The sequence below is a fragment of the Silene latifolia genome, chromosome 1 (genome assembly GCF_048544455.1).
Source record: "Silene latifolia isolate original U9 population chromosome 1, ASM4854445v1, whole genome shotgun sequence".
Taxonomy (NCBI): Eukaryota; Viridiplantae; Streptophyta; class Magnoliopsida; order Caryophyllales; family Caryophyllaceae; genus Silene; species Silene latifolia.
In genome coordinates, this window is record NC_133526.1 from 5,624,516 (window position 1) to 5,649,216 (window position 24,701).

Sequence of the window (24,701 nt, forward strand, 5' to 3'; positions counted from 1 at the left end):
ATTGATTTCGGATCAAGGGGATGTGTTGGAATTATGATCCAAAATAAAGTCAAAGTTGGTTTCCTAAGTGTTAGTTTGTGACTAATGTATTTTCCTAATAATGTGTTAGTGGTAATCTAGAATATAGGAGCATTTAGTTACTACGTACGTGGGTTGTTAACTCCACTTTGTGCATCATAATATCATTGGTTGTTTAGGTTGTAATGGCTATGTAAGAGCCTCGCGTCGTTTACTTGGTATTATTCGAGTTCGTTTATCAGTAAAACGTCTCCATATGATTTCACTCTTCTCTCATTTTTAGTCTATCAAATACTTCCTGCTGTATATATAATTGAGATTGAGTTTGAGATTCAGGGAGTGTCTAAAGACGATGTCGAAACGTGCTCGTGGAATTGTAGCACATCGAATACCATTAGATTTGGTGGTTGATATACTGGTTTGCTTACCGGCTAAATCTGTCTTACAGTTCAAGTGTGTATGTAAAGAGTGGTACAATCTTATCAACAGCCCCCTTTTACATAAACTCCATCTTAACAAATCCCTCGAACCCAACTCGCAACACAACAACTGTATCCTATACTGGACTACAAGTATCCTTTGTGTCGTCGATAATCTTTATGATCATCCTATCAAAGTGACCGAATTGAATTGGCCTATTACCATTGAAGACGACGACTGTATTCGTCAAGTAGATTCTTGCAATGGCTTGATTTGCTTTGATGTTTCCACCCTGCCCTATTATAAGATTAGGAGTTTCCTTTTATGCAACCTTACAACGCGTACTTTCAAATCAATCTTTCCTCCCTCGGAGAAAATATGGAGCCAACGGGGGGCCGATAGTGTATTATATAGTTTTGGTTATGATAGTGAACACGACGACTATAAGATCGTAGTGACTAGATCTTTGTGGACGGAAGATAACCGAGACAGCCGTATATTTATATACAGCTTGAAGACTAACTTATGGACCTCTTCTTATTCCCCCCTTACTCGAATTTCAACCGAGGGACGTTTGTCAAACATATGCCAAGCAATATTCGGACACAATATGCTACACTATCTTGTTGAAACGATAAAAGGCTTCATCGAAGACTATAGAATTGCTCGTTTTGATGTCGCTGATGAGAAATGGACAGACGATCTAAGTTTACCAAATCAAGTGAAGAGTATTGTACGGCTTGGAAACTTAGATGGACGTTTATACGTACATGCTCTTAACAATTATTACTCGTCAACAATTATTTGGATGATGGAAGAAGATGGTTCATGGAAGAAGATGTTTCAACTTCCTAAAGAATTACACTCGCAGCATCTAATTGCTTGTTCCAAGGACGGACGACGACAACATTTATTGCTTCAAGATTATGATGGTCCTGGGGATGTTCTCAAATGGTATGATCAACAAAATAACAAAAGGATACCCTTAAACCTAAAGCCACCGCCTAAAGATAGATATGCAGTTATGCTCTGTATTGCAAGCCTAATTCGGATTCCAAGATGCTCCTTAACAAAGTTGCAGGAAATGAACAAGTAAGGAGTTCATCAGTGTTTTCGTTTACTTTGTACTTATTTTTTTACCTTTTATATTCATTGTGAGAGGCATTTTAGTAAAACGTGAACAAGCAAGTGATTGAGACGCAAGGAGTCCTGGTTAATTGTTGTCCTTTGGTTTTGACACAAAGACCAAGGAAGGAGGGAAGGGCCAATGATTAAAAGACAAGTGGAACAAATTGATTGAGAATAATCAAATTGTTCATCAAGTTCATTCTTAAAATAGAAAGAACAACAATTAACCGAGACACCCAAAAAAGGAAAAGGACAACAAATGACCGGGACAAAGGGAGTATTTTTAGCTATAAATGCGACAAATTTCGACTCAGTATTAGGCTTCGATCAATAAAATAATGACCCGAGCAGTCGGCGGATTTTGATGTCGCACAGGATATCAAAAGACTACTTGACTGTATTAGAAATCTCGTTCAATTACCTGATAATACTATAATAAAACTGTTTGCTTCAAAAATTCCAAGGTTTTGAGAGCTGTTGGACTTCCAACCTTTTCAATTTCTAAAAAAATAAAATCAAATGCTAAATTCTCGTACGATCCTAGGCCCACTCGGTCGTTGATGATGTCGATAACTCCATCTGGGTTGGGCCATCTTTCAGTCCGATCCAAATGTGTCCGAGGCGTATCATAACAATAAGGGAATCCTTCACTCTGTGATCGTGTTTAGGAGAACCCTAACTTAGAACTGGCAAGTCTGACCTGATCCGATTTAACCTATAAGAGTTTTTGCAACCTGAAATCGATCCGACCAAACCCGATGACAACCCGATAATCAATGAATCGAAACCGACCCAGACTCGACCTGATATTGACCACATTAAATTGATGACTCGACAATTATTAAGCTTAATATTGATCAAAACAATAGTGATTTATAGTTTGACTTAATAATGATTAATGAAGTTACTAAACCAAATAATGGTTAAAAACTAAATTTAATTGTCAAAAAGTGACATAATACGATGAAGTAACCGGGCTCGATAATGACCCGATCCAAACCTGATACATCGCTTGACCCGAAATAACATGACCCGATAATGGCCCGAACCCGACCCGAACTCGACCCAGCTGATCCGATTGCCACCTCGGCCTAACTCAGCGTACACTGGATTACAGGTTTTTACAGCATTATTTGGAAAGTGTTGTATAAATATCAAGATATTTGGAAACGCAATCGAAATTAGAATCCTAGCAACAATCACCTTCCTAAACTCAATATACTATACTTTCTTATATATACATATATTATATGGTTTGAGATTTAGGGTGTCATTAATTAAGAATGGTAAAAACATAATTTCCTTACTATTGGTTCAGAATGGTAGACCGTCGAGTACCATTAGATGTGATCCTAGAGATACTGGTTTGGTTACCGGCTAAATCCGCCCTACGGTTCAAGTGCGTATGCAAAGAGTGGTACGATCTTATTATAAAACAAGAGGTTTGTGATGAATGTTTTCTTGATTAATTTCTCAAATATGGTACACTATTTATAATGAGATTGTAGACCTAAATTAGGAGAGGAGCCTATACAATTATACTAATTGATTGACAGGATTATCTATTGCTATATTTACAAAACTGATTGCTGAATTAGTGGGATGATGATTACACAATAATATCTTGCTATGTTTGAGAGGTTGGTGGTATATTGTGAGATATACTGTTAATTGGGCCTCAACCATCACCTTAAGGTTTTGGTTGAAATGGTTCATCTATCATGGTATCAGAGCCAGTGTGACCGAAGGTCACGGGTTCAAATCCTGGCAACCTCAAAACCCCTCAAAAACTCGAAGTGGAAACCCAGCACACGGTACGGGGGAGCCGGTGCACAACCAACCACTCTTCAAGCCCAAACGGGCATTTGAGTGAGGGAGCGTAATAGAAATAACTATAATAATTGGGTATCAACCATCACCTTAAGGTTTTGGTTGAAATGGTTCATCTATCACTTATAAACACCTCCTTCTTCGCTAAACTTCAACTTAACAAATCCCTCAAACCCGATTCACGACACAATCGTATCCTTATATGTCATGATGCACTTGGTATAATTAGTATTGTTGATCTTTATGATCCCTTGAAATGGATCAAATTGAATTGGCCTAAGGATACCGTAACAGACGAGGACATCGTAAGTATTGTAGGCTCTTGCAATGGCTTGGTTTGCTTCAAAGTTTCAATAAGACAGAATTGGCCTAACGATACCACTAGGTCTTATTATAAATTTAGGTGCTTCATTATATGCAACCCTACAACGCGTACTTTCAAATCAATCCTTCCTTGCTCGGAGATGAAATGGGCGATTGCTTATTTATCATCATATGGTTTTGGTTACGATAGCGAACACGACGACTACAAGATTGTATGGACTAGAAATTGTTGGAGGGTTGATGACAGAGACAGACATGTGTTTATATACAGCCTGAAGAGTGATTTATGGAGCTCTCTTACCCCCCTTACTCGTGTTTCAACTGAGAGACGATGTTGGACAAAAATCGAAAGCGTAGCATTATTAGTAAACGATATGCTACACTATCTTGTTTACCTTATGACAGAAGGCTCCATCAATGAATATAAAATTGCTCGCTTTGATGTTATTTCTGAGAAATGGAGAGACGACCTTAGTTTACCGGTTCAAGTGAATAATGACGTACATCTTGGAAAGTTGGATGGATGGTTATACATACATGTTGATAATCTTGGTATTTATTCAAGTGACATTTGGAAGATGGAAAAAGATGGTTCATGGAAGAAGTTTTTTCATCTTCCTAAAGATATACAGGGGCGATGTCGAATAATTGCTCATTCCGAGTGTCATAGTTTACTGCTTCAAGATTGTCGCTTTGACAGAACTGAACTGTTTTGGTATGATCAACGAGATAAGAAAAGGATACCATTCAAACCAGAGCCATTGCAGAGGCACTGCCGATCATTCATTCTTTGTATTGCAAGTCTCGACACAATTCCAGGGCCCCCCTAACAAAATTGCAACAAGTCGACGATGGAGTTTAATGTTGTCTTTACCATGCATAGGTTTTTATCGGAGAATAAATGTTATGTTTTCTCACTAAACTCATGATTTTTCTATATTTTTTTGAGGTAGCTTGATAATTCAAAATTCGTTTATTGTTAAAAAGAAATTTATAGCCCGCAAGGGTGGAGTCTAGTGGTTAAAACTTGTGTGAGATTCCTAGGAGATCCAGGTTCGAGTCCATGCCTAATAGACTTCGAGACTGTCACCCTCGGGTGACTTACCTGGCGCACCGAAGGTAGCGGCTGCGGTTCTCTCGTCACCAAAAAAACTAAAATTATATCTTATGTTTCGCAGTAAATTACTACTCGATTATTCTTTATAACCAATTCGTTAGATAAGAAAAATGAGAACAGAGAAGTCGCTGTGGATGAATATACGGCTGCAAAGACTGTTCAATGTAAGCTGACGCCGTGAGTTGTGCTGCTATTACTATCATTAATGTAAGCTGACGCCGTGAGAACGCTAAGTAATCGTACACGAGTAACTGAGTCTCATCTCCGCATCATTCGACGTAGTTCACTGAATTCAGTCATTGATGCTTCTCATCTAAAATAAAACTATATGCTCAAAGGAAATCGAAATTACTTTCCTAAATTCAATCGAAATTAGAATCCTAGCAACAATCACGCTTAAAGATCGTAGTGACTAGTAGTGTAATCGAAATTAGAAAATCCTAGAAACGGCCTTCGCTGTTTGAACTAACTTTCAGGATTTCGGGACTTGAGTTTCCTATGCCAAGTTTTTTGTTTGATTTTATAAAGCATCGTTCAGTTCCTCTTTTTAAGTCTGCAATTCCGAATTGAGTCACCTCTCTGAACCATTCGACGTAGTTCAGTCATTGATGCTTCTCCGATGGGAACTATTGATAATATACTCCAGTAATCCGAGGTTGTTTCGGGCTATCACTCCGATGCCTATGATCATTCAGGTGCTACGAATGTTATAGCATACAAAAGTTGTAACTTGTAATGTTACCATAACTTATTAATAGGAATAATTATAATAGGTTCATCTATCATTGAGTCGAACAGAGTAAATTTAATTAGTGGAAATTAAAATGGAAAAAGACTAATCTTGCTATATGCGATCAAGTCATTAAGGTCGGGTGTATACAATCTTACTCCAAGAGACTATTTTTAATTCCGATATAAATAGAACCAGCACGTCACGTCTAATCGTATGAAAAACAAATTAAATTGATGATAAAAATAGCAGCATAACTAATGGCACCAGCTTGATGTAAACCTACTCTTTAATTTCTTGCACCTTTGTTCAGGAACAACCAGGAATCTTTATAAGGCGTGATTGATGTATGCCTTGGCAACGGCCCTACGTCTAATAGTATCGGTCCGTTTACTCGTTGATCACACCATTCGAGAAGATCATTTTCACAAAAATAATATTGAAACAGTAAACGATTGCGCCTGTCCTTGGAACGAGTAATAAAATGCTTCCAGTTAAAACTTATAGGAAGACGAAACAGTTTCTTCCATGAACCATCATCTTCTTCCAAAATCCAAATTTCAGTTGAACAATCACCAGTGCGTAAATATAAACATCCATCAAACGCTCCTAATTTTGGAGAATACTTCTTCAATTGAATCGGAATACATAAGTCGTCTGTCCATTTCTCTGAGACGACATCAAAACGAGCAATTTTATAATCCCACCCAGATGAAACAAGATAGTATAGCATCTTGTCTTTGAAGATCACTGGATCTCGGTTTTCCCAAATTTTCCCGGATGAAACTCCAGTAGTTGGAGTAGGATAGCTCCATAAATCAGCCTTGACACGGTATATGCGCACATCTCTGTCATCATACTCCGTCCAAACGTTACTAGTCACTACAATCTTATAATCATCATGTTCACTATCGTAACCAAAACCACATGATAAGCTTCGCTCCATCCATTTCTTCTCCGAGGAAGGAAGGATTGATTTAAAAGTACGTGTTGTAGGGTTGCATATAAGGAAGCACCTAATGTCTGGACACCCATAAATATCGGTAAATTTAAAACAAACCAAGCCATTACAAGAGCCTACAACTTGGATATAGGCTTTATCGATATTATTAGGCAAACTCAATTTGGTCCATCTAGAGGGGCGATAAAGATCATCAACGATACGAAGGGTAGGAATAGAGAGAAGAGTACCGATAAGGGCCTGATTGTGTCCTGAGTCGGGTTGGTGGGATTTGTTAAGATGTAGCTTAGCGAAAAAAGGGCTGTTGATAAGATTACACCATTCTCTGCATACGGATTTGAAGCGTAAGGCGGATTTAGCCGGTAACCAAACTAGTATATCAAGGATCATGTCTAATGGCATTCGGTAGGTCGTCTTTAGACACGCCATATCTCAAAATCTTGTGACAGAAATAGAGAGAGAGAGAGGGAGAGAGAGAGAGAGAGATGGAGTTGTGTTCAGATTAGGAAAGTGATTTTTGTTAGGATTCTAATCGCGATTATGTTTCCAAAAGTGCAAAGTCGCAGCACATACACATAGGGATGACAATTATGGCCCAAACCGAACCGATCCGAAGGAAAACATCCTATCCAAACCCAACTCTTAAAGAAAGACGAAGAATATTTAGAAATCCATATCTAAATCCACAATTGAAAAACCCGAACCAAATCCAAACCTGATCCATTCGTACCCGAACCCGATCCAATCAAATATTTTTGGAAATTTAGGCTTTATTGTACATTTGTACTTGAAATTTCAATTTTGTCGTATAAAATGAAATTTTTGTGTAGTCAAATCAAGTTTTGGATTATATGGTGGATCGGGTATGGATTCAGAAAGAGTATAATGGGTTGGGTATGGATTTTAAAATTTTGGATATGGATCGGTGATCCACTGATCGGGTTTGGATCTTGCAAAACCCGATCCAACCCGATCTATGGCCATTGGTTGCAATAACAAAGCAACTGAAGCTAATTCTGAGATCATCAGGTACAAAAATATAAAAATATACTCGTTCCGCCTCAATCAAAACATGCTCGTAGATAAAAATACTTTTTAAGAAAACAAAACATGCTCGTAGATAAAAATATACTCGTTCCGCCTCAATCATTTGTTAAACTTTGACTAAAATTGCTTCTTCTTTAATGAATATAAAAGGTAACAAATAAGTGAGACGGTAAGAGTACAAGGTAAATAAACGAGTAGAGGACGGGAGTAAGCTCCTTGCTCCTTCTTCCCCTGCAACTCTGTTAAGGAGCATCCCGGAATCCTAATTAGGCTTGACACACAATGTATGATTTCGGATCTATCTTTAGGAAATGGCTCGAGTTTTAAGCGTATTCTTGTGTTATCTCGTTGATCATACCATTTGAAAACATTCCTATTACGAAGCAATAAACGATGGCATGAACTTGCAATAAGATGATGCCAAATAAGATCTCGAGGAAGATAAAACATCTTCTTCCATAAACCATCTTCTTCGATCATCCATACGTCTCTTGAACTTAGATCAATACTAAGAGCATGTAGGTATAACCGTCCATCCAACTTTCCAATTCCTAAAAAATTCTTCACTTTCTCGGGTAAACTTAGGTCATCTCTCCATTTCTCTGAAACGACATCAAAACGGGCAATTTTATAATCATTGATGGGGCCTTCTATCACAGATGAAAGAAGATAGTGTAGCATATTGTTGTCGAATATTACACCCCGTATGGTTGTCAAACATATCCCGGTTGAAACGCGAGTAAGGTGGGTAGGAGAGCTCCATAAATCAGTCTTCAGGCTGTATATAAACACATGCCTGTCTCCGTCATCATCCCACCAATCAGTTCTAGTCCCTACAATCTTGTAGTCGTTGTGTTCACTATCGTGACCAAAACCATATGATAATTTTAAGTCCTTCCATATCGTCTTGATAGGCTCGTATTTCTACTGTATATTTAGCTTATTTTATGCATAATAAAGCGGCATTGGGACGTGGTTTCACATGATTTACGTCACATTTACCATATTCTTAATGCCGGGTTAGTAATGGATTTTTGAGTAATGATCGGAAGTAAAGGCATGTCTTAAAGTCTACCGTGGTACAAAACATTTACAAGCAAGAAAGAAGACTAGCTAAGACATGAAGAAGTGAAAGGATGAAGCAATTGAAGATTTGAAGCGTCGTTTGCATAAGGATTGACTTCAAATGGGTATATCTTGAGTTCTAGAGCTCGTATCGATGCAAGGCCAAGTGGAGGTGAAAGCTTATGTTCTTAGCTTTCCAACGGTAGGTCACACGCCTCATTTGGCCAAGTAACGAGAGAGATATGGCCTTCGGAAAAAATGCTGTCCAGCAGGGAACTCGCACCGTGCGAAATTCCAGGACCCATATTTCGCACGGTGCGAAATATCTGGGTTTCAGCGTGTTTTAGCATGTTTTGATTACGGGCTTGCACCATGTTATGGCCCATTAATCCCTTTCATACCTAGACTATATATAGATGATTGCCTGTAGGTTTTGAATATCTTTTGTTCACTTTAATTAATCAAGGTTGTAATTTGGGAATATTTTCATCTTTTGAATTGGGTTTTAGATCTAATTATGGAGAACTAATCTCCTATCTTAATCCGACTCAAGGCTTAATCTTTGGTTGTAAGATCCTTTAATCCTTCCTTAATTTTAATTATCATTGTTAATCCTTTTGTGTTTATTGTTTGAATTTTGGAATCCTTGTTTATATTGAGTAATTAAGTGTGATTTCCTTGTTGCTTAATTAATCAAGTTCCTTAATTTATTGTTATTGGGATTATTAAGTGTGATTTCCTTGTAATCTCATCTTTGCAACACCTTGTTATTATGCTAATGAATGTGATTTCTTCTTGGCTTAATTAGCAAGTAAATGATTAACTTGTAATTAGGCATTAATTGTGATTTCATTGTGTCTAATTACCTCTATTGAATCTCTTGTGCTCATATCTTCTTGTTAATTTGACCAATGTATGTGATTTCTACTTGGTAGAATTGATAAGTTGGGTTATTTGATTAAGTGTGATTTCCTTGTCATTTGGCCATTACTAAGGAGATTTAGAAGATTAATCTTCACAATAGGGTGATAATATATAATTGAAGGATTGATTGAGGGGTTTTGTCAACTAAAGTGCCAAACTTTGGGTCGGGTTAAGTCTCTCTTAAATTTGATTAATTTCCATCTTTAAACTCTTGATTGATTACTTGCTTTGCACTCTTGTTTGAATTTCCTTGCTTTTGTTACAATTGAAAACTCAACCAAAAACCCTCCTTTTTATATATTTGTTGTTATTGTTGTCACAATTGTTCTAGTTACTCTTTTAATTTCACTTTTGCAAAACTCATCTTCTCTTGGGTTCGATCCCTTGCTTGCTATTTTACTAGTTTATAATTAGTGCTAATTAGTGTGTTTAGTGGTATATAAATTGTTAATTTGGCCGTCTTTTAGTGCGACATTTTAGGCGTGTCACGTCTCCAAGGGAAGAAGGATTGATTTGAAAGTACTCGTTAAAGGGTTGCATATAAGGAAACACGTATCAATCTTCCCAATAACTTTAAAGCAAACCAAGCAATTGCAAGAGCCTACATGATATTTACGGTCGCGGTCTCTTATAGTATCCTTAGGCCAATTCAATTTTGTGACTTTAACAGGATGATGATAAAGATCATCAATGAAATAAAGGGTAGTATTAGTCCAGTAAAGGATATAATTGTGTTGCGAGTTGAATTCGAGGGATTTGTTAAGATGGAGTTCAGGGAAAAGGGGGTTATTGATAAGATTGTACCACTCTTTGCAAACGCACTTGAAGCGTAGGACCGATTTAGCCGGTAACCTGGTCAGTATTTCGAGGATCAGATCTAAGGGTATTCGATGGGTTGCCATTCCCTCTTCGAAGAGTCGGGAATTCCCAATATCTTTGCGCTTTTGATTAAATTACCTCTCGGGTTCTCACAATGAAAAAAATTAACGATTGTGACAGTTATATAATTATATATACTCCATATAGCTGGACTATACTCCGATTAGGAAACGTGATTTCTGTAAGGATTCTAATTGCATCGAAGATTTGTACAAGTTTCAGCAACATATTATAGTCCGTCCATACAGACCGTAGACTTAATTAGAGGAATTCAATTGAATGGGCTTTTTTAAAAAAATAAAAATGGCTCCGTATAAGGCCAAATAACGGGGTTGGATGTACATAGCTTTCCGCAGAGATGCATCCTTAGTTTTCACACCGTGCGTTACACGAATTCTAAAATAACGTGGGATAAATTTCACTATATGAAGGAATATGATATATAGTGCATCTCCAATGGTTCTTATTAGGTACTTGCTTGTAAATTCTATAAAATTTCAAGCATGTAGATTGCCATTGAAGAAGGAATAAATGGAAGTAGCTTGTGAACATTGTAGGTCTACCAAGCAATGTAGCTTGGTTTGCAAAAATACAAAAGAAAATTTTCTTATTGGATGAAAACAATAATGTGGACTCGTGCAAGCTACAAACCATTGTAGCCTACCACTAAAGTGGTATGTAGCCAAAGAGCGGTGTTGCTTAAAATATTGAGATGACAACTCAAACTACAATGTATTGTTGCTAGTCACTATAGATGCTCTACAAAAAAAGGACCTGCTTGCAATTTTGTAAAAATTTCAAGCAGGTTGCTCACCATTGGAGACGGAAAATTATGATTCGTTTGAAAGCTACACCTGCTCTAGCAAGCTACATACTTGCTTTTTGTTGCTTGATTTTTATTGGTTGGTTGATGTGAAGTGGGCATATTCAAACTACAAGATATAGTAGTCTACTATTAGGAAAACATGTAGCTCCAGAGCAATATTGCTGAAAATTACTACTCCCTCCTATTCTTCTTTTTCTTCCCCTTTGGATGGGGCACAATATTTAGGAAAAGGCTACTCATACACGAGGTGTATGAAATTCTCATACACGACGAATAAAATTGTGCCATGTGGCAAACTAGAGTGAATCATATAGAGTTAATTAAGGGTTATATTAGTAATTACACCTATCTAGTTAACTTGTTAACCACATGTAGTTAGCTATATTTTGGGTAATTTTTTATTTTCTTTGTTTTACAATTGTGATTTATTATTATTATTGTTTTTATTTTATTTTGAATTATTAATATTAACAAGTGTTATTGTTAATTATTTTTGACATCTGAAATTGTATTCTTTATCAATCAAAATCGTATGAACCCTAATTTCATTGGATTGATGAACCCTAACTCATTTGATCATATCAATTTTTATTGATGAAGATGTAATCCTAATCAATGTAAGTCGAATTACCCTAGCATTATTAATCAAATTGTAATTCTATTAATCTAATTAGCCTTATTCTTAATCATTTAAATTCGAATTAGGGGAAAAATGGGGGAAAATATTATGAACCCTAATCAAATTGAAGAACCGTAATTCAGTTTATCAAAATCAGTTTTTATCAATCAAATTGTAATCCTAATCATTAAAATTCATATTAACCCTAGCATTGGAGTAATTAAAATCTAATTCAATACTATTAATCGAATTAGCCTTATTCTTAATCATTTAAAATCGAATTAGGGGGAAAAGAGGACAAATTTTGACGAACCCTAATTTAATTAATGAAAATCGATCAATTATTTGATCAACCCTAATTCAATTTGTCAAAATCAAATAACCTTAATTTTGTTCGTTTAATTTTTTGATGAACCGAAATTTTTTGATGAACCCTAATCCATTAATTGAATAACTCTAATTAAGGCATAAAAGGGCAAAAAAAAAAAGTTGTTGTGAAGAATCGAACACGGGTTGTCATTAGTAGCAATTAGATTTTTGTAAAGAGACTAGTAACCAACTAAGCTAGGGGTATCAGCACATACATTCACTGATTACAATTCATTATATTATGAATTTATTTCTTTAATTCATTAAACCTTAATGAACTCTAATTCGAATAATTGCCTTATTTAAAATTCCGTTTTTAAACTCTTAATACTTTCCTTATTTTTAAAATATTCGTAGCTTGATTTTAGGCAATAAATTTCTTAAATTATAAAATTGCCTTATTTAAACAATTTCGGTTTCATTTGATAAAATATCTTTATTTTTTAAATATTGTTAAGCTTGATTTTAGGCAATAAATTTCTTAAATATATAAATTGCCTTTTTTAAAGATTTTCGGTTTCATTTGATATTTTATCTTTTCTTTTTAAAATATTCTTAGCTTGATTTTAGGCAATGAATTTCCTAAATTTAAAAATTGCCTTATTTATAAAATTTCGTTTTTATTTCATAAAATATCTTTTGTTTATTAAAAAAATATTGTTAACTTGATCTTAGGAATATTTTTTTTTTTTGAGAGATTTTGGGATTATTTATTTTTTAGGATTAGATTTAGGCTAAGTCAAGAATACCCGTGTTCGAATCCGTATAGCCACTACTTTGTTTTTTTTTTTCTTAATCCCCTAATTATTTCGATTAATTGCTAAAATACCTCAACTAGGGTTCGAATCCGCAGGCTAGTTTTTCTTCACATTTGGCTAATTGATTTTCTAATTGTAAATTATGAGTTACTCTAATTCAGAAATGGTCATTAGGGTTTGTAAAAAAAAAACCAATAATGCAAAAGAATATAACTAAATAAGATATAATTTATTGGAATAAAATGAAACGATTACACGAAATGTAAATTGAAACTAAAAACCGTGGTAATCAGACTTGAAAATTATAAAACAAAATGCTAAAAATTAACTAAGCACTAGAATTGTAGGCGCCTTATGCTGTTTCCAACCAAACCATATCTTCCTCTCGACCTCCATTGAGGACTCGTTGGAGGGGGAGTAGTAGGGGCATCAAAATTACCGTCCCCTCCTTCAACCCGAACGAGTACATCATCGGGAACCGGCATTGGTAGGTACTCACGTTGCCCCACTTGGCGCCATTTCAGGTGTTCATCGGGTAGGAACGCCGAATATTTGGCATTGAACTCTTCTTCATATATGTATTCTATGGTTTTACACCGAGCACGGGCTATAGCATCCTCAATTTTACTTGTGTCTTTGACAACGTCTAACATTTCCCTTACAAACATCCTTGTTTCCAACAAATCCCTAGCATGAGCCTTCCTTTCCATCAAAATCTCTCTATTTAACATTGCATATTGAATTTGATTAGCCATGACAGTAGGTTAAAAAGTTTTGATTTAATGGAATGAGTTTTATTTTTCTTATGAATTTGATTTGGGAATGGATGTAACATCTAGCAATTAGGGTTATTTATATAGGGTCCAATTGAAATGTTTCCCTCCAAAATTTTCCCTCCTTTTTTTCCCGCCATTATTTCCCACCAAATTGAATATTATTTAAAAAAATATTAAAAGTAGATATGATAGAAATAATTAGAATTTAATAATTATATATAAGATAATCATAATATTGCGTGAATCACGTTAAAAGGGAGATAGAATATTGCGTGAATGAAATTAAAAAGGAAAATATATGTTACTATTTCAATAACCTTAAATTCGTTTTAGTATATATTGAAAATTAATTGTTTAGTAATCGTGCTGATACCCCTTGCTCAACTGGTTTGTAATAGTCATGCATTCATAGGTCACCCGTGTTCGATTCCCCATAAAAGCAATTTTTTTTTCATCAAAATTTAATATAATTGGCGCAAAATGAATAATTGAAATTTAAACTAAGTTAGAAATTTTGAATTTAATACAATTGGCGCAAAACTGAATATAGGGTTTAGGGTTTAGAATATAGGGTTTAGGGTTTTAGAATATAGGGTTTAGGGTTTTAGAATATAGGGTTTAGGGTTTAGAATATAGGGTTTAGGGTTTAGAATATAGGGTTTAGGGTTTCTAAGTTTACAACCCTCCTAAATATCGACATTTTATGTAATTAGGTACTAACTAGTTCCGATTGTAGCTTACTATCGACATTTTATGTAATTGGGTACTAACTAGTTCCGATTGTAGCTTACTATCGACATTTTATGTAATTGGGTACTAACTAGTTCCGATTGTAGCTTATTATCGACATTTTATGTAATTGGGTACTAACTAGTTCCGATTGTAGCTTACTATCGACATTTTATGTAATTAGGGAGTAAGTAGTTCCGATTATAGCTTACTATCGACATTTGATGTAATTAGGTACTAAATAGTTCCGATTGTAGCTTATTATCGACATTTTATGTAATTGGGTACTAACTAGTTCCGATTGTAGCTTACTATCGACATTTTATGTAATTAGGTAGTAAGTAGTTCCGATTATAGCTTACTATCGACATTTTATGTAATTAGGTACTAAATAGTTCCGATTGTAGCTTATTATCGACATTTTATGTAATTAGGTACTAAATAGTTCCGATTGTAGCTTATTATCGACATTTTATGTAATTGGGTACTAATAGTTCCGATTGTAGCTTATTATCGACATTTTATGTAATTAGGGTTTAGGGTTCAATTTAATTCCGATAATTATAACTACGATTTGATTTTAATGTACATAGCGATACCGATCATATCTTAGTTTAACTATATCACGAAAAAATGTGAAAATAAGCTTACTTATACCGATCATAGTTTAATATCTCTATTTCATGTAAAAATATTTTAGCTTATTTTTTTTTTTTTTTTAGTTATTTTTTGGTACAATGTATATTATTAATTTTTATTAACCAAAAAGAAAAACAAAAGGTTTTGAACGAAAAAGGAAAAAAAAAAAAAAGTTAAAAAAGTTGAACATACAAAGAAACAAAGGGTTTTTAACGTAAAAAGGGAAAAAAAAAAAGGTAAAAAATTTGGTAAAAATCTTTTATAAAAGGAACGACACCCCCCTTTAACTTCTCCTTTCCCACTATTAATCTTCATCTCCTTCAAACTGCCTTCCCTCTAAAAACCCTCCCCTTAACCCTAATTTTTTTTTTTACACAAAATTATCTTATAAGAATCCATGGCTAACCAAGGAGAACGTAATTGGGCAATTTACTGTCCTGCCCCTTATCGTCCTCCTTTACCCAAATCCATTAAAGATATTCCGTCTACTATATCCATTAGTTCTACCAACGGGAATAGCCCTCAATTTCGAGTTGCTTCGTGCAATGATTTGGTTGTGCACGAGATCTTTCCCCGTTGTTATTCGTGGGACCGTGGTAATCTCGTAGCAGTATGCAAGGCATGGGGCCATGCATGGGCAAAGTGGCAAGACCTCAAGTTCCGAAAGAAACACGGTCTTGCATGAGGCAGTGGATGGGAGTACGACAATCGGGTGATGTAAAATACTCCCTCCAATTTCTTATTATCTTCCCTCTTTCCTTTTTCACACAAGTTTGATTATCTTCCCTATTTCCTTTTTTGGTAAGTTTCATTCATTTTTTTATTAATTTCTCTCTCCTAAAAAATCAACAACTCCCATTACTTTATCTATTATTTATTCATTATTCATTCTTTATTATTTTCTCTCCCCTCTAAATTTCACAACTTACAATACTTTATTCTACTTTATTCCTTCTTTCTTCCCCTTTCTTAATTTTTGTGCCCAAAAGAAAGGGGAAGATATAAGAAAATTGGAGGGAGTAGGTTTTTAATTATATAAAAGCGTATGTTAGATTATGCTTTATTTACGTTTTAACCATGAGGCCGAAAACTGGTATTCTATTGCATGCAATCGGTTTTCATTTTGGTTTTGATTCGGCCCAAACTGATTGCATGCAATAGATTTGATTTTGATTGCATGCAAGGGTAGATGTGATGGGGATATCATTTTGATTGCAAAATTGGTATTGCATGCAATGGTAATCATGTATTGTGTTGATGCAGTAGTAGGGGTTGTATAGTCTTCCGTATTGTGTACATATGTGTATTAGATGATGTACATTGTACTCGGTTTTATGAAGTTTAATTTTCAGTATTAATTCCGTATTTTTTTTGGTTGTATACGGTTTATGATAAGTTTGCATGGCACTCAAATCTCAATCAGACGATGAAACTGCGTTCTTTAATTTCGTTCCATTAATTTCGTGATTAAGGAATTCCAATTTCGTGAGATAGAAGTCCAAATTCGTCTGTTAATCATGCTAAATTTTGTTAATTTGTCAGAGTTTAATCTTGTTAATTTTGTTAATTTGTCAGAGTTTAATCTTGTTAATTTGTCAGAGTTTAATCTTGTTAATTTCGAGTTGCTTCATGCTAAATTTTGTTAATTTCGTGAGATAGAAGTTCAATTTCGTGAGATAGAAGTCCACTCGTAGTTATGGTGGACATTGTACTCGGTTTAATCTTGTTAATTTGTCAGAGTTTTAATTTTTAATGATGCTAAATTTCGTCAATAAATCGTAAAGATTTTCATGCAAATCGTAATTATGGTTGAGTATTGAGATGACCTAAAGGTTGAGTATTGAGATGAAGTAAATGATTATGTCTCACATGCAATTTGTGTCAAATCAAGTAAAATGTAAACAATTGAACTACATAAACTGAAATTTCATGCAATTCGTTCCAGTTCCAATTTCTGCCAAATCAGTTTCGGAAATTAAGTCTAGCCAGTTTCGTGCTAATCATGCTAATTGAACTCGGATTGTACTGAGAAAATTGGTGTATTGCATTATCAATACATAAACTGAGAAAATTAATACGAATTGAAGTACATAAACTGAGAAAATTTCGATCAGATTAATCGTTAAATTACATTATCAAACATTAACTCATTTGTCAAGTTGGTGTATTGCATATGACATGTGTAATAGGTTGAGTATTGAGTTTAACAAAATGATTATGTCTCACATGCAATTTGAGTCAAATCATCTCAAATGTTAACAATTGAAATACATAATGTGTCAATTGAAGTGCATAAACTGAGAAAATTGTTCCTGCAATTCGTGTAAAACGAGCTTAATTCGTCTAAAATTGTTCCTGCAATTCGTCACATTTTATGTAATACATAATATTAGCAGCTCTCAATTCGTCAAAAGCAAAGTTACGAGGAAAAATGTATCCAAAATGTATCAATATTAGCAGCTGTCTAAAATTGTATCCAAAATGTATCAAAATGTATCCAACTGAAGTAAATGGCGTCTAAAATTTTTCCTGCAATTCGTATAAAATTGTATCCAAATGTAGCCAAAAAAAAAAAAAAAAAAAAGAGCTCAATTCTACTGCGTGTTACGAGGTGTGGTCGTACTGACCCTTCTTCGCCGCGGCGTTGGTTGCGACGATGGACCTGCTTCGTCGAAGTTTACAACCCTCCTTACTTTCTTTTGCCTAGGCCTAGACCCTCTTCCTGCACCTCTTTTATCAATGGGGTCTCTCAAGGCGCCTTCCGTAGGAGGAGGTGCGTTCCGTACCATGTGGCGTAGGTTGTTCTCCTTCGGTTGTAATCTTTTACGGCCCCACACCTTTGTTACATCGGAGCCTGCTCCCATTTCGTTGAGTACCTCAATGCCGACATGCGCCTCTAATGCCTTAATCACCTTGGCTGATTCGGCCTCATATAAGGCATACGTCTCATCATCATGTAATGCCAGCCTATATATGTAGTCGTTCTTCATCGTGACAGCAAGAGATCGCTTGAGTCGTTCAGACTCACCAGGATTGTAGTACCCAACAGGAAGGTGCTCATAACCCCGAACCAAGTCCTTTCGCCATCGATTCAAAATGTACTTGTCGGGAATAAACTGCACTTTCTTCAGCTGTAGTACACGAATAATATGCCTGCACAATATACCTTTAAACTCGAAAAGTTTACAAGTACAATTAAACTCACCGAAGTCCAAGTTGACCGTAACATTGTACTTTTTCTCACGACGCTTCAAAAACGGTGTTGTCACCTCATCCGTTACATTAAACGAAGAGAAATTCCCAATGTTCAAATGAGACTCAGCGTTGGTGTGTATAAGACCGTTTACCTCATCCTTCACCAAACTAAAAATGTTAGATGTGTAAGCCCGTTGGAAGACTTCCTCAGCTATGATTGTCTTATTATAAGGAGACGGTCTTTCATCACAAGCAAAGTTCAACTTTAATTCTTCCTCGACCTTGGATCTTAGTGCATTTTGATAACTATCAAAGAATTTGAACAGAGTAGTTTCAACATTGACATAAGTCTTGAAAAATCGGTTCGTCTGTTCACTTCTTTGCGTAGATGACATACCTACACAAAAGATGTCCCTCCAATACAATGGCACCCACGAATGTCGGTTTTGAAAAGAGTCTATGATCCAACCATTTTCATGAAGACCATACTTAGCTACAAAATGATGCCATGCCTCCTCAAAGTCATCGCTATCTGCACTATCGTCAATAATTTTCCAAAGGTCAACAATAATTTCTTGATACCTGACAAAACTTCCCAAGTTCTTTGTTGCGTTAACCATTATGTGCCACAGACACAAACGGTGATGAGTATTAGTAAATACGTCCTTCACAGCCTTACCAATTCCCTTGCATTGATCCGTGAGTATAACCGATGGAGCTCTACCCATACAATCTATCCATCTCCTAAACACCCAAGTGAAGCTTTCCGCATCTTCATGTGAAATCAAAGCGGCAGCAAGCACAACAGAACTGCCGTGATGATTTACGCCAACAAATGGAGTAAAGGGCATTTTGTACCTATAATTAAAACATAAGATAAGTATAATAAAAATAAATTCTGTTTCCGAAATGCCTAGGGTCATTTTGCACAAATTGTTTCGAAAAATGGAGTAAAGGGCATTTTGCACAAATTGTTTCGAAAAATGCTCTACTTATTTCGAATTACTAAAATTATTTCGAAAATAATCAATTAGCTAGGTTTGCTTCTTTAGAAATTATTAATTAGAAATTAGTCAATTAGCTAGGGTCAATTTTCGAAATCAGTAGCTAATTATGTCAATTTTCCAATTAGAAATTAGTAATTAGAAATTAGTCAATTATTAATTGGAAATAATTAAGTCAATTTTCGAAATCAAATTATTTAAGCTACTGATTTCGAAAATTGCCCAATTTCTAAACCCTATTGATTAATTTCTAATTAATAATTTCGAAAAATGCCCTAATTAATTTCGAAAAATGCCCTAAATAACTTGGTTTTTAATCGACATTAATTAACAAAAAATAATAAGGTCTTAAGTAAATTACGTAAATTTGGTCACCTGTTAACACAAAATGTAGCATCATAAGAAAATACATCACCAAATGCCTTTGCCATTCCTCTACAACGTCCGTCAGCCCAAAACACATTTAGTAGCTTGCCTTCAAAATCCGTCTGAATGGCGTAGTAAAAATCTGGATCCACTTCCTTAAGTTGTATAAATCTAGCCTCCAAAGCCGCTGCATCCCCGTTAATTCTACTACGTCTTCGTTCTTGATTAAGAAAATTCCGTATGTCACGCTTGTTGATTTTTAAATTTTCATGCCCACCCGCTTCTCTAACGAGAATTTCGAAGTTATTGGCAATAGAAACACCGGCAGCGTCGTTCAATAAGGCCCGTCTTTTGAAATATTCGTCAAACATCCGGTAACTTACCATGTGATTATTTTTTCACGCTTTAAAACGTGATTGTGTTCCAACCAACACGCACCGATGACAACAAAATCGTTTTGTAACGATGCTTCTATTGCAAATTTGCATTTCTCAAAATTTGCAATGTCTTTAAACCCGTTTGTTTTGTTCGGATTGGCCCCCATTGTGCAACATAATCTAATGCGTTTCATCATATAGAAACGAGGTTGCTTCTTCCCCATACCATTGCGTTTGACACCTCTTTTCCTGGTACATCTTCACTAGTTCAAGACACCTACAAAAAAGTTGAAAGGCGTTTTTATACGCATATAGGTACGCAAACGCAAAGAAACTCGTCACCATTCACGAACGTCATTCCTCTGGTTGGAGTATTAACTTCTAACGAATCGCCATTACCGCCCGTGTTTAACATATTTCCGACCTTTTCAACCCATCCTCCTTCAACAATTGCAGGACCATCGTCAATATCGTCTGGGTTGGCAACATCGTTACTAACATCATCATCGATAATAACGACATCACTACTTGATTCATTGTTTTGTTCTTCCCAAGGAACATTCAAATCAAAATCCATTTTAGTGTAAGTTTTTTTTTTCGATCAAATTAAAGCAATTTGATCATCAAAACGTGAAATTTCTTATAAACCGATTGATTTTTTTAAAAAAAAATTCTCATTATTCTCGCTACCACAAAAAAATATTGAAGATCTTTTCTAAAATTTCTCAACAATAAGATAAAATATTGAAAGATCTTTTCTAAAATCTCTCAACAATAAGATAAAATATTTAAATAAATATTCCACAAATCAATCAAAAATCTTTTCTACTAAGGAAATGTGAAATTCAAAATTTAAAATAAGTCAATTTGTAAATGAGGTAGTTTTTTAAATAAGGAAGTTTTAAAAATCATGGACTTTATTAAACGGTTAAAGACCGAATTAGGGTTTCCTTTTAACAATATAATGAATTGAAATGGGTACTTTGACGTGCTGATACCCCTAGGTTAGATGGTTACTACACTCTTTGCAAACAATAGCCCTCTACTAGCAACAACCCGTGTTCGAATCTCCTTACCAGCAAATTTTTTTGCTTTTTTTTTTTCGGTTTCTCAAGTTAGGGTTACTTCATTTCGATTTTGATTTTTTTTTTTCATTTTTTTCGATTAATCATTTCATAAACATTTTCATTTTGATTTTGATTAAGGCAAAATATTTATCTACAATTTCATTATGGAATCGATTAATCAATTTGGGTTTATTGCATTAGGGTTCATCAATTATATGAATTGGAAATTTTCAATTAAAGTTGATTAATTGAATTTTGACGATTACAATTAGGGTTCATCAATTATATGAAATCGAAATTTACAATTAGGGTTTTCAACAATTTGATAAATGAAATCGAAAATTGGAATTCGATTTGATTATTGAAATCGAAATTGGGAATTAGGGTATTCATCAGTTTGATTAATAAATTAAATTAGGGTTTGATTAATTGAATTCAATTTGGGTTTATTGCATTAGGGTTCATCAATTATATGAATTGGAAATTTTCAATTACAGTTGATTAATTGAATTTTGACGATTACAATTAGGGTTCATCAATTATATGAAATCGAAATTTACAATTAGGGTTTTCATCAATTTGATAAATGAAATCGAAAATTTGAATTCAATTTGATTATTGAATACGAAATTGGGAATTAGGGTTTTCATCAATTTGATTACTAAATTAAATTAGGTTTGATTAATTGAATTCAATTTTTATCTATTTTATTTTATTGTTTTTAAAAAACCGATTTTCATAATTATAAAAGCTAAATAACAAAAAAAATATAAATAATAACATAAATTTAAGTAATTAAAAGAAATTAAAGAAAGTCAAAACAAATTGAAAAACTTCCATAAAAACGGTTAACTACTATAGTTAACTTATTAACCCAATATGTTAAATTACTAATCTAACCTTATTCTAACCTCTACAAGTTAACTCTAGTTTGCCAATGTGGCGCATTTTCATTGGTCGTGTATGAAAAAACTCATACACCTCGTGTATGAGTATCATCTTTGCAATATTTAAGGAAGAGAATAAAATATGAATTGTGAATTGGGTGGGGTTTGGTGATAGGAGAGAGGAATGAATAAAATAAGGAATTGTGAGTTGGGTGGGGTTTGGTGATAGGAGAGAGAAATGAATAATTATGAATTAAATAAGGAATTGTGAGTTGGGTGGGGTTTGGTGATAGGAGAGAGGAATGAATAAAATAAGATTAAAAGTTTCCAAAAAAGGAAAGGGGAAGAAAACCTGAATAATCCGTTTTAGGAAATAGGGAAGAAAATAGAGAATAGGAGGGAGTATATGATATATCAAGTTAAAATATAATGTAGCTTCCCATTACAGAAGATGCTCTTACATGAGATAAATCAATGTTTGATTAATTAATTTATTTCATTTGTAAAAAAAAAAAAACACAAGATAAGTTTATACATAGGATACTTTAGAGGAGTTAGTTTTTTTTTTTGGTTTTTTTTTTTTTTTTTAATTGTACATAACACATTAGCACTGTAATTGGCAAATTTGTTTTATACTAATAATATATTTAAAAAAAAAAAAAATTAGAACTATCTAGACAAAACTCCACCGCCGGATCATTTTCTCATATATATCATCCTTCTTTTTTTTTTTCTTTTTTTTCCTTCAATTTCTTTCACCATAACTCCCATAAGGACTATTTACTTCTATATTTCTGCTAGCCATCTTCGGTCTCGACTTCTTACCACACGGATGTATGTTTCCTTTTTCTTTAGTTCTATTACCTAATTAATTTAGGGTTGTTTATTGAAATAAAAGCAAGATGAATTATTGTTGTATGCTACAAAACGATAATTAGTTTGGAAGTATTATATAATTACTGTTTTCATTATATACAAAGTAGAATATGAAGTTTATATTTATGTTCTTGATTGAATTATTTTACCTGTGAGACGGGTTGGATTAAGAAGTTTGTAAACTTTAGGTAATTGAAAGGTATGAGATATGTATGATGGTACTAAATCTGGGTTAGTCGGTATGAGTGCTATTGATATGGTCATTTAAGCGAGAAAAAGCAAGAATTATAGGAGTTGTTATTGTGGATGGTGGGATTATAATCAAAGATCAAAGTTTTAGAATGACGTCAATTCATGGTGACATGTTATGTTGCTTTATTAAGAATAACGTTAGTGTCGCGGTTAAGGTTGATGATTGTATTTGGCCTTCTGTTGGTAAGCCTAATGTTAATTATTTTGAGATTATGGTTGTAATCTATATTATACGCAGAATGACTAATTTTATTATTAGTAAGATTAGATGGGTGTAGTCAAGTTTGATAAATTAAGCAAACAAGGAGTTGGTTTACTAGTTTATGTGTACCATGTCTGCAATCATCCTTCTCCTGCAAACTTGGTTTTCTTGTCCACCACTTTCTTTTATTTCAACTTTCCATCCTCTTTAGTAGATTCATTATTTATATATCTTCAATTTCAAGTGGACATGTTGCACTCTCCATTAATTTGATCAGTTCGATGGTTAATTGTTGGTCCGTTTTCGAGAATTGTTGACCATGGTTATTGAGTTATTTGAGTTGAAATCGATATTGAGATGGAAATATTGTCTGGCGGTTTTTATCCGCCAGTTCACTCACCCCTTGTCATTGACTTAGGATCGACGATGAGAATACGATATCCGGTTGGCTTGGAGTATTATATTATGAGACAGAATAATGGGTGAGACGGAGTAGTGAGTTGTGAATTGTTTAATTATTGGGACAAGAGAGTTTAATATGTTATGGAATTAGAATGGAGTTGGTTTGAGGTACCGTTTAGTTAACGGGGAGTGTTTTTATTATTCTGACAAGACATGATTAAATATTCTAAGGTTGAGAGTGATTTCTTTTATACATCAATGGCAGTATAGTGGAAGTCTTATTTAAGATAAGATGAAAAGGACAATGATGCAAGAATCTTGTATATAAATTATAATGGTGTTGTTCAGATGGATAATGTCCGGCAGCTGTGATTACTTTGTATTTTATGGTTGATTATATTGTATTTAAGTTGTCATTTCTTTGACCTCAGCTTGTTGGTGAGTAGCTCGGAATTTACTCCGGATGTTGAGCAGTTGTTTAAACGAACATTTGACGATATAAATATTGATATTTAGATTGGTTATTAGTATTGAGTTATGGGACCTTTGTGTCATATTGTATTTTACGGTCCAGAGTGACCAAAGTTATCGAGTTATATTAATTTTTGAAGTAATTATACTATTTTTCTTTATAACTAATAGAGATACGAAACTAATAGAGATGTTGTAGAGTGATCATGCGCTGCAACATAGAATAGTTGCCCATATTCTGGGAGACATAACCATCTAGGAGGTCCATTTTACGCATAATGTGTGGCGTGACATTGCCTATCATAAGTAACACTGAAACGGGTCTTATGATGGGAGATTGAAAGTGCAGTTTAGCATTCTCATTCTACATTATCATGGTGTAAACTCCAAATGGGAGCATTACTTAGGGTGTAGGGTCATAATAGAAGCATGACATGTAGGCT

The 24,701-nt window shown here is 34.4% G+C and overlaps 4 protein-coding genes across 4 annotated transcripts; 2 read left to right on the forward strand and 2 right to left on the reverse strand.

Moving 5' to 3' along the window:
* Positions 1–370: 370 nt before the first annotated feature.
* On the forward strand, positions 371–1,534 carry LOC141629186 (F-box protein CPR1-like). Its single transcript, XM_074442247.1, has one exon. The coding sequence runs from the start codon at positions 371–373 to the stop codon at positions 1,532–1,534; it is 1,164 nt and encodes a 387-aa protein (XP_074298348.1).
* Positions 1,535–3,860: 2,326 nt separating this feature from the next.
* LOC141629248 (F-box protein CPR1-like) lies at positions 3,861–4,550 on the forward strand. Its single transcript, XM_074442298.1, has one exon. The coding sequence runs from the start codon at positions 3,861–3,863 to the stop codon at positions 4,548–4,550; it is 690 nt and encodes a 229-aa protein (XP_074298399.1).
* A 1,306-nt stretch (positions 4,551–5,856) lies between these two features.
* Positions 5,857–6,957, reverse strand: LOC141629307 (F-box/kelch-repeat protein At3g23880-like). The gene has a single exon (XM_074442346.1). It carries the CDS (start codon positions 6,955–6,957, stop codon positions 5,857–5,859), a length of 1,101 nt encoding a protein of 366 aa, XP_074298447.1.
* A 10,796-nt stretch (positions 6,958–17,753) lies between these two features.
* LOC141629363 (protein FAR1-RELATED SEQUENCE 5-like) lies at positions 17,754–20,110 on the reverse strand. Its single transcript, XM_074442396.1, has 2 exons — positions 19,734–20,110; positions 17,754–19,212 (listed from the first exon to the last, which is right to left on the reverse strand). Exons 1-2 carry the CDS (start codon positions 20,108–20,110, stop codon positions 17,754–17,756), a joined length of 1,836 nt encoding a protein of 611 aa, XP_074298497.1.
* Positions 20,111–24,701: the final 4,591 nt, after the last annotated feature.

Excerpts from the sequence above, each read along its gene's own strand:
- LOC141629248 (XM_074442298.1), top strand. The coding sequence starts at position 3,861 with ATGAAATGGGCGATTGCTTATTTATCATCATATGGTTTTGGTTACGAT.
- LOC141629186 (XM_074442247.1), top strand. The coding sequence starts at position 371 with ATGTCGAAACGTGCTCGTGGAATTGTAGCACATCGAATACCATTAGAT.
- LOC141629307 (XM_074442346.1), bottom strand. The coding sequence starts at position 6,957 with ATGGCGTGTCTAAAGACGACCTACCGAATGCCATTAGACATGATCCTT.
- LOC141629363 (XM_074442396.1), bottom strand. The coding sequence starts at position 20,110 with ATGGTAAGTTACCGGATGTTTGACGAATATTTCAAAAGACGGGCCTTA. Across the intron at positions 19,213-19,733 it reads GCTACATTTTGTGTTAACAG|GTACAAAATGCCCTTTACTC; the intron begins GTGACCAAATTT and ends TTTTAATTATAG.